Raw genomic sequence first — 10,626 nt, 5'->3', positions numbered from 1 at the left:
TTGTGAGACCAGGAACTTTGAAACTAAAGCCATGAACAGTAAAGCGTCAAGAAAGCTGTGGAGAGCGGCCTACAGCGCCAGGTACCACCATACTTTCCAGGTGGGGCGGGGCTCACCTTCTGAAGGTGGCCACCTGGGACGCACGCAGCTCAGTGCAGCCACCACAACACCACGGGGCACTGGCACAAAGTCAGCTTGCTCATTGGGACCACGGAAGCCAGGAGTCCGCCCTTACTGAGACACGAGACAAGTGCCGGGAAGAGATGGTAATGGGCCTGCCTGGGAAAGACGCATTTTTACACTTTGCAAAAAACCCTCCCTTGACACCACATTCCTGCAAAGACCGGTAGCGCTGCTCCTGGCATCCTTGCCCCCACATTAGGGCTTGTTTGTGAAACGACCCCGGTGGACCCTCCTGCCGAGTCTCTGCACAGGGGAACAGCCTCCTGCAAGAGGTCGGAGCTCGCCGGGGTACAGGTGGGGGCCGAGGGTGTCGGGTGGGACGGAGCACCAGGATGAGCCACGCAGGGGTGTGGCGGGGACTGGCCTCGTGCCTGTGCGCGCCGGGCTAGCAGCCCAGACGCTAGAGGCCACCCCTGGGATGGGTAGAGGACAAGGGGCACGTACCTCTCCCTCGAGCCCATGTGTAGACACGGCTGGTCTCAGTGCTTCTGGGCTCTTGCTCTGCCGGCTCCACGGGCAGGGGGCGGAAGTGCGGGTCCTCGGCCCGGCCAGGGGTCTTCAGGGGCAAGATATACTTGGGGAGCCCTTTGTAGAACCAGGCCCCCGACCTCTTCCAGACCTTGGGGAGAAACAGGTGCTTAGAACCACAGGACAGAGAGCGGCCCTCGCTGTGCTGCGCGCCCAGCGGCCCAGCCTGCCCGTGTGTCCCTCCCCGGACAGGAGCGACGGGAGCGCGAAGGGCAGGGTGCGAGCGGAAAGTCTGGCTCTGCCCTCCCTGGCTGATGGCCCGGGACTCAGGGCAGCTGGGAGCTAAGTCCCACGAACTCTCCACACCTACTTTAAAGACAACCCCTTGCTCTCTCGTTTCCCTCCTGCAGAGCAGGGGCCGCGGTGGCTACAGCGTGTGCAGCCCTCAGTACAGGCCTGGCATTTGGGACACGCTCATGAAACTGTCTGCTGTTGCCGCCTCTTACTGCCTGTATATCCTCCAAGACACACAGAGCCCCAGACATGCCTAGTCACACCCCTGCCCACCCTAGCCCTTGCCAGCCCATGCTGGAAAACTTCTAGTGCCGGAAGCCCAGGAACCCCGAGGCAGCAACCTCGCCTGCCCCGCCTCCCTGGGCTGAGGCCTGGAGCCGCCAGGATGGACCCTCTCAGCTGCCGAATACCTGCAGGTGCCTGTCCACCGCCCCCAGCCACCGAACTCTCCTCAGTGCCCCACCCAGACCCCCAGCTTCTCGAGGATAACATCCAGGGTTCCTCGGCTGTTCCAAGCCCCTTCCAGCCAGCCGGCCACCCCCTCTCGCTTGTGTTTGTCACTATCTGTCAGGAGAGAGGCTCAGAAGTAGCTACAAAGCTCTGGCTGCCCCCAGGGCACAGCCACGGGCTTCTCCTCCCTCTTTCCTGCATCGGTTCTGTCCTCCTTAGGTCCCAGATCACCCAGGAGCCCCTCTCGGCCCACACGGACCCCCAGGGACTCTCAGAGCCAGAGGGGTCAGATGACGCCAGCCAGGTCCCAAGCAGGTGCAAAGCATCCCTTTGTCACTCTCTTGGGGAAGCAGTGAGAGGAGGGGCCCTAAATCTGGAGGATGGGCACCCCTGAAGCCTGGGCAGACTCCCAGGAAGCCAGGGAGGCCTACCTTCACCCCAAACAGAACTGACAGAGCAGGAGATGTTTTGAGTCTGGAACTTGCAGCCCCTTGGGCCCTGAGGAGTCCCTCTGTGCCCCAGTCACCCCTCAGCATGGTCACCTAGGCTCTCCCCTCCTGCTCATCCCTGTAGATAAGGCAGAATCAACAACAGTTTCCACATACTTGCTGCGTGACTTTGGGTGAGTTACTTAACCTCTCTGAGCCTAAGTTTCCTCATGCGTGAAGTGTGATAACAATGCTTGCCAGGAGAGCTGCTAAGGAAGTTAAAAGTGCTCAGCACAGTGCACAGCACCCAGAAGGTGGCCAAAAGATGCCACCTGCCTTCCTCTGGCCTGTTCCCATCCCTCAAGGCTCCAGGGCAGAGCAACAGAGGCTGGAGGAAGAGCCGGGCTGGGCCACATCACAGTACATGGAAGCTCTTCTTTGAGGGCATCTTGGATGAGACAATCTCTGCAGCAGACACAGAAAGATCCCTGGGAGAGCCACGATTAGAATTCACAGTGGCGACCAAGATCAGGTCTCTAAATTTTCAATGGCTACTTCAAAAAACACCAAGTGCTCCAAAATCTCTTCTGATGAAAGAAACATACTCAGGGTATTGAGCAAGGAGGGGTGGGAGTGTGTGAAGGAACGACATCACCTTTTCAGAGAGGAGCAGGCCAAGTTTCCAAACAGACGTCCCGAGTTTGAATCCTGGGTCTGTCACCCAGCAGCTGTGTGATTTGGACACGTCAACCTCCCTGACCCTCGTTTTCCTCCCCAGCAGGCAGAACAGAGGAACAGTGGTCATCTCACAGGGTGGCCGTGAGGATCAGACCCGAAAATGAATGGAAAGCCCCAGGGCCCAATGCCGGGCATGGAGCAGCTTCTCAACACATGGTCGCCACTGCTACCCTTCTCTTCCCACCTGACAAACGTCAATAGGTTTACAACCAGGGGACCAATCCCCTACTCAAAAGAAAGAACTTAAAGTCAGAAGACCAGAGTTGGCCTGATCTCTCTAAGAAAGCGTTTCCCACTGCCCTAACGTCCTTTGTGCCACATCAATACTGTGGGATATTAACAGGGGCCAGGTAGCCAGGTATGGAGGCTCACACCTGTGATTCCAGCACTTTGGGAGGCTGATAAGGGAGGATCATTTGAGGCCAGGAGTTCGAAACCAGTCTGGGCAACATAGCAAGACCCCATCGCTATCAAAAATTAAAAAATTAGCCTGGCGTGGTGGCACACACCTGTAGTCCTAGCTACTCAGAAAGCGAGGCAGGAGGATCACTTGAGCCCAAGAGTTCAAGGCTGCAGTGAGCAATGCCGATACCACGGCACTCTAGCCAAGGTGACAGAGTGAGACCCTGTCTCAAAAAACAAAACAAACAAAAAAAACCCCAGGGGCCATGCAAAAAAAGGAGGGGATTCCCTGATCATATACACTTGTGAAACACTAGGTTAAGCCAAGCTCCATTACTGCAGGACTTTTCAGAGCCTTTAACATGCTATGTGCACAGGGTTCTCCAACAGGGCAAAAGAACATACGGTGTTCCCTGGATGGAATCTGCCTGGATGGTTTACGTAGAGAAACCCGACCCTAGTTATGGGTCTGCATAAACTCAGCACTTACTGTCCACTCGTTGAGTGACGTGTATCTATGTTCTGCAAGTAGACAGTGGTCACCTCTTTGTGCTCCAGAGTGCCAGGCTTGGGACTACCAAGTCCAGACCATGTTCCTGGCACGAATCACTCCTCTCTCCCTCGCAGCGACCCCGTGTAGAAGGACTTTTGTGTGGTTCGTGAACAGATGGAATCTGTCTGGTGGGTTGAATGTTTCTCGGATCCCCCTTTGAAACCCTTTCTGATCCTGTCGGAGCCCTGCTACCACACAGATTTAGTTATGTAAACTGGCGACGCGCGCACATGGTCTGAAATCCACAAAGCGCAAAAGTGAAGAGTCTCTGCCCCATTCCCAGAAGCATCTGGTGATAACAGTGCTTTGAGGGAGCTTTGTTACTATCCCCACTTTCCAGGTGGGAAAACTGAGGACCCAGTAAGTTCAGCAACTCTCCCAAAGCCAGTGCGCCATCCTGCTGGCCTCTACTCCACCCTGAAGGCCTCAGTTTCATGCTAACAGTTTACAGATGCTAACCAGATGCTCACCGAATTGTGGCTGAGGTGGTGAATACATCCTCAGAGGGTCAGATGTCACCATGGACTCTGAGCGTCCTACACACTGGAAGCCCAGAGGGGAAGGAAGTACTGGACAAGAAGGAGAAATAAAGAGCAGCCGCCAAGGCCACCCTGACCCTGGAGAGCTGCTGCAGAGCTCCTCAGAACAGGTGCCCGAGTCCAAGAGGCCACGGCACGGCCACAGGGGTCGTGGGGTGCCCGCAAGGGGCATGAGTGGCTTCCTACTCCCGAGTGCAGGCCTGGGTACCCCTCAGTACCAGTCCCCGTCCTCCGGTGGGCTGGGCCTCAGGGGGACCAAATGAAGCCAGCCCTTGAGAGCCACCTGTGAACGGTGGGGCACACGTGGGCTTAGGACCCACGCCACGCTGCCTCTCCCACCCTGCCACTGAAACCACTTTTTTTTTCCTTGAGAAATATACACATAGCATAAAAAATTAGGACAATAAAAAAGTAAAACGAAGAAACCACAGGTCACTCGTAACGCTACTGCACAGAGAGGGCCCTGCTTAACACAGCGGGATGAGGTTTCCCACGCCCTTTCCTGGCCATACACACGACTTTGTTCTTGTTTTCTGAAGAACAGGACAACGTACATGCGACCTGCTTGCCACCCCTCCTAACTATGTATCATGCCACCGTTCCATGCTAGTAATTGTCTCCATCATTTGTAATGGCTCCACAGTTTGAATTTATTAAACTTAATTAATGTGGCCCCCCGCTGATGGACATTTAGATTGCTTCCAATTTTTCACTCCCACAAGCAGTGCCGCAGCCATCATCTGGGTACGTCCCTCAGCTGACAGCTCTCGGTTACCGCCTTAGGAAAGACGGTTGAGTCTCCCGTATCCAACATGCTAGGGACAAGGAGTATTTTAGATTTCGGATTTTTTTAAAGTCTGGAGTGTTTGCCTTATACTTACTGGTTCAGCATCCCAAATCCAAAAACCCCAAATGCAAAATGCTCCAGTGAGCATTTCCTTTCAGCGCCATGTCAGTGCTCAAAAAGTTTCCAATTCTGGAGCATTTCAGATTTCAAGTTTTTCCATTAAGAACGTTCAAGCTGTACTCCACGGAGTGGAACTGCTGGGTCAAGAAACGTGTGTACATTTAGGTGATGGCATATGTGGTCAGATTGCCCTCTAGGAAGGAAAGTCGTACCCGAGTGTGGCACATAAGTGTCTTCGCGGTAGGGACCTCCTGGTACCATCCAGGGTCTAGTCTGTGGACCCTGCTTGGGAGCAGTTCCCACGCGTTGGTGGGCTTAGAGGGGAGGCATCTGTCAGGTGCTGATGTCACCAGAGTTAGGTGCTGCAGGAGGGACAATGGAGTCCCCCTGCCACCCTAGGACACACCTTTGGGGATGGGAGAGTACACCCCGCCTCATGCCCAGCCGGCCAAGGCCCTGTCTGATGGCAGCGCCCACGTGGAGGGTGACTCAGCAATGCGACCAACCCTTCACTGTTGCACAGCTCTAGTGGAAGAAACTAAGAAACACCGTAGAGCTGCGCCCCAGGATGTTACGGGGCCAAGAACCTCGCCCGTGCTCAATGAGTCCTCATCTCACAACCTTCTGTTCCTCTCTGCGGCGCTGGACCACAGTTCTGGCTCACACATGGATAGGGTCCTTTTAAAAAATATTTTAAAAAAATTTTTGTGTTAAAATATTCATAACATAAAATCTGCCACCTTAACCATTTTTATGTGTACAGCTCAGTGGTGTTAAGTACATTCGCCTCGCTGTGCAACCAACCTGCAGAACTCTTTTCATCTCGCAAAACTGAAACTCTGTCCGCATTAAACAACGGCCCCCCACTTCCCCCGGCCCCTGGCGACCGCCCTTCTACTTTCTGTCCCTATAAATCTGGGCACTTTGTAGACTCATACAGTTTCTGTCCTTTTGTGGCTGGTTTCTTTCACTGAGCACAGTGTCTTCAAGGTTCACCCGTGTCGTGGCACGTGTCAGAACTTCCTTCCTTTCTGAGGCTGAAAAATATCCACCGTGTGGCTGTACCATGTTCTGCCATCTGTCGATGGACACTGGGGGGCTTGCTCCTTTTGGCCGGTCCTTTCATTGCCATCTGTCTCTGCCTTGAGGCTTCACCACCTAGGAGGGCGGGCCCTGGCTGCTGTTCACCGCTGTACCTCCAAGCTCCTGGCACATGCCTGACGTCGTGGGTGCTCAATAAACGCTGGCTGAATGACTGAGCTGGCAGCTGCGGGCTGTTCACCAGAACGTGTCCCGACCCCCAGTCTGCCGCCTCCCTGGGAAGTGGCCTGGGGGTTTCAGGCAAGTTTGTGTGATGAATCGAATGGACTTACTATTTCAGATTAAGACAGGGATAAAGAGAAGGCCCTGGCAGGGTGTGCCCAGGGAAGCTCCCTGAGTGTGAGCCCCAGGGTGTGAGGTGGTGCTCCCAGCCCCTCCTCCCTGGTGCCCTGCCTCCCCTGGCATATCACAGCCACCAGTCACGCCTCGGCCTCCTGTCGCAACGATCCATCTCCCTACCCCACCTCCACTCTAAAAATCACTGTCAGTAAAGTGATTTTGGAAGACGAGATAAGGAACACACAATCCAACGTATCAGGTTGAATTGCATGAGACTGTTGGTATTCAACCATTTTTGACCTATAAAAAATCCCATCAAGGCCGGGCGCGGTGGCTCACGCCTGTAATCCTAGCTCTCTGGGAGGCCTAGGCGGGTGGATTGTTTGAGCTCAGGAGTTCGAGACCAGCCTGAGCAAGAGCGAGACCCCGTCTCTACTAAAAATAGAAAGAAATTAATTGGACAACTAAAAATGTATACAAAAACTAGCCGGGCATGGTGGCGCATGCCTGTAGTCCCAGCTACTCGGGAGGCTGAGGCAGGAGGATCGCTTGAGCCCAGGAGTTTGAGGTTGCTGTGAGCTAAAATGACGCCACGGCACTCTAGCCCAGGCAACACAGTAAGACTCTGTCTCAAAAAAAAAAAAAAAAAAACCCATCAGCTTCATACAATTCACCCCAATGTTCATACTCAGTAGGGACAATGACCCTCAGCTGCCAGGCTGTGCATCTCCCCAGGGGTCAGGCGGCAGGTCCGTGGCTGACCCAATGGACCCGTCACTCTCTGTAAGTCCACTGGAACAGGCTTTCTGGTCTGATTCTCTGCTGCTATCACTGTAGTCCAGGTGGAAGGTCTGATGGCTCACCCTGACCACCCAGAGTGGCCAGCAAGCCTGGACAGCACGAGGAGCAGCAGTTCCTGAGTCCCCGCATCAGGGGCATCAGAGCTCACAGACATGTCACCTGGTGCGGGAGGTGCACCCGTGTAGATGTGCATAAAACACACTGTCAGTATTTTGGAAAATGCCTTCCCTGTGGGAGAGCGGCCTGGGGAGGCCAGGAGTGGGGACCCCAGCTGGGCTGAGCTCTGAGCAGCGAGCCCCTCCCCCATGCCATGCACATCCGCAGACCTTCTCCTGCCTCCCTGCCCATCCCCACCCTGCAAAATGCACAGCAGTCGCTTTAATCATGTGACTTCTGCTCTGCGCATCCAGGCCCATCGCCCACTGCCTGGCATCCACACCCGGTCCCCTCCCTAAGCACAGCGGCAGGAAAAGCCCTCAGTGGGAATGAACCCCCAGCCCACCCCAGGTCAGGCCCACAGACTGAACAACATTCACGTGCTGGAGAAGCTGGGCGATTCTGCAGAGCCCCACTCTGCGCCCCACGTGTGGTTTGCTGTGATAAGGCCAGCAAAGCAGCCAGCCTTGAAAATTCCATTTAACGAGAAGAGACCCGCAGGGCCGCCACGGCACTTGCAGGGGGCGTCCGGCAGCGTCAAATGCTCCCTGGCACCGCAGCTCTGTGCTCTGCTTCAAGGTTTTCATTACAATTTCAGCTCACGGCCAATCTGACTGCAGATACTGATGGATATTAGCCAAGCTGTTCCCAGGGAATTTTAATTACCACGACAACAATTGCTAATCACTGGCATTTCTTAAGTGGTTGTGGCTGGAGAAGGTGGTAATTGTCCAGCCCTGTTGGAAAGAAGGGGAGGCCCAGCGGACCCACTGGGGAGGATGAGGAGGGGGAGGCTGAAGACCGTAGTCTCTGTCCACTGCTCTGCCCCTTCCCTGTTACCCCCTCTCCCCACCCCCATGAAACTCAGAGAGCGCACCTGGCCTGAACTCAGGTAAGGTCTGCACTGGCTCAGGCGTGCAAGCTCTCCACCCCTCACCCCACGGTCAGAGGAGGGGACAGTCTGTGACCTTTGCACTGTTCCTTCCACCTGGAGTGTCCTTCATTCAAGTCTCCATCAGGCAGCTGTGCTTCCCTGGAGGCTTTCTGTGCGTGCCTCCTCGTGCAGAATCAGGGGCCCCGGCTGTGCCCCCGGAGGCCGTGTGGCACCTCTGGTACAGCATGCCACACCTGGGCTGGAGCTCAGGCCGTCTTCCCAACCGGGAGGCTGCGAGCTTGTCAAGGGCAGGGCTGTGCCTGAGCCATCCCTGGAGTCCCAGGATGCAGCGAGGAGCCTGCAGCGTCACTGACTGGCCGAAAGACCACGAAAGAAGGCAAAGCAAAGGCACTGTCTCCAGGGGCCAGAATGTGGGACTTTTCTTGGGGGACTTCTGTCTGCCTAACAAGCTCCAGGCTGACCCAGTCTTGAAAAAGTCACGGGAAAGGGCCTGTTACAGAGCGGTCCTCTCGTTCGTACTGTGGTCACTTTCAGGGTCTCTTCAAGGTCAACCCTCCCCGGCAGAGCAGAGGGAGCACACTCCTCCCTACCCTGTTACCTGAACATACACACACAACACACAGAGAGCTGCCCCCCACCCAGGAACCCTGACAGGCCAGCTAAACACTACAACACGCCAACAAGACCCCATAACCTGCCTCCTCTACCTCCCCCAGGTCAGCCAGGCACAGCCACTCTCGCTCCCTTGACCACACGAAGCTCCCTCTTGCCTCCAGGCCTTTGCAGATGCTGTTCCTTCTCCCTTCTCCGGACTAGCTCCTATCCAGGCTTTGGGAAATTGCTTTTATCCAGAAGCTTCTGCAGATAGAACCTTGCATGTCTCACCCTGCAACACACACACCCTGGGTTATGGCTGCCTATTTCCACGTCTGTTTCCCGTGGGATTGAAAGCCACACCACAGAGCACCCAGCACATGCTAGCACCCAACAAACATGTCAGCAGACTACTGAACACATGATCAAATTTCAAGGCCTTAAGTAACTTTAGGTTACTCGAGAGAAGCACAGGCTCTTAGAGGTTGCTATGGACTGTGCACCCCCAAATTCACACGTTGAGGCCTCAACCCCCAAAATGATGGTGGTATGTGGAGATGGGCCTATGGAAGGTAATTAGGTTTAGATGAGGTCGTGAGGGTGGGGCCCTCAGAAAGGGATTAGCGCCCTTATAAGAAAGACACCAAGAGAGCTTTCTCTCTCTCTCCCTGCCGCGTGAGGATGAAACAGGACTGAGCCAACCACAAACCAGAAAGGGAGCCCTCACTGGGAACCGAATCAGCCAGCACTTTGATCGTGGACTTCCCATCTCCACAACTGTGAGAAATAAATTCCTGTTATTTAAGCCACTCAGTCTATGGTATTTTGTTATAGTAGCGTGAGTTGACTAATACAGAGGGAGAAGCTGCCTAGGGGGTTGTAGTCGGTTAATCATGACCCCAGATTATTTTCCTCTCCTCTGATCAAGTGGGAGTCTATTTTCCCTTTAATCTGGTCCAGTCTTATGACTTGCTCTGACCAACAGAATGCAGTGGGAGTAACATGCGACTTCTGGCCAGGCCTCAAAAGGCTCTGCAGCTTTCCTTCTCTCCTCCCTCTCAGAGCACTGCTGCCACCATGTGACAGAGGCTTGTTCAGTGTACTGGAAGATGAGAGGCCACATGGAGGAGAACTGAGACACCCCGGACGCCAGCCAGCACCAATTACAGACAAGCAATGGAGCCTTCTTGGACCTCCTCCCCAGTCCAACTGTCTGATAACTACAGCTGCATAATGACCCCAGGCGAGGGCAGCAAGAGAACTGCCCTGCTAAGCCCAGCCCAGATGGCAGAATCATGAGCAAGGAAGTGACTGTCGTTTTATGCCATTCAAGGCTCTGTGCCTGTGGCAGAACATCCATCCTCTGTCTTGCCACTTCTAGAAAAAGAAACAATCAGATATGTTGCGAATTAACTGAGTAAAGTAGGAAAATTAAATTAAGGGACTGAAAAAAATATAGGCTCATTCCTCAAATAAGAACAACATGCTATGAAAAAGGAACAATTGGAGAATAAGAAAAGGTTCCTAGAAATGAAAAAATACAATGCAGATATATAAAAATGCAAAATAAAGTCTGGAAGATAATGAGTAAATTTGAAATGTAGAGAACAGGACGAAGAAACAAAAGAATGTGAAAGAAATGATAAGAGACAAAGATGTTCAATTTGAGGGGGTGAGTTCCTAATAGGCTCCCAGCAGAGAGCTGAAGGAGAACATGAGTCTTCAATAAAAAGTTTTATTGTGGGAGGCAGAGGCGGGCGGATTGTTTGAGCTCAGGAGTTCGAAACCAGCCTGAGCAAGAGCGAGACCCCGTCTCTACTAAAAATAGAAAGAAATTA

At 53.9% G+C, this 10,626-nt stretch overlaps 1 protein-coding gene across 1 annotated transcript in view; it reads right to left on the bottom strand.

Moving 5' to 3' along the window:
• RPH3AL (rabphilin 3A-like (without C2 domains)) overlaps window positions 1–10,626 on the bottom strand; it is a 135,146-nt gene that overhangs the window by 43,411 nt on the left and 81,109 nt on the right. The window contains 1 exon segment of the mRNA XM_012653008.1: window positions 628–802. Within this exon segment, the coding sequence (XP_012508462.1) occupies window positions 628–802 (175 nt within the window).

Source organism: Propithecus coquereli, unplaced genomic scaffold (assembly GCF_000956105.1).
Source record: "Propithecus coquereli isolate 6110/MARCELLA unplaced genomic scaffold, Pcoq_1.0 Scaffold409, whole genome shotgun sequence".
Taxonomy (NCBI): Eukaryota; Metazoa; Chordata; class Mammalia; order Primates; family Indriidae; genus Propithecus; species Propithecus coquereli.
Note: the sequence above shows the minus strand (reverse complement) of the source record. Positions and strands in the feature narration are given on the sequence as shown.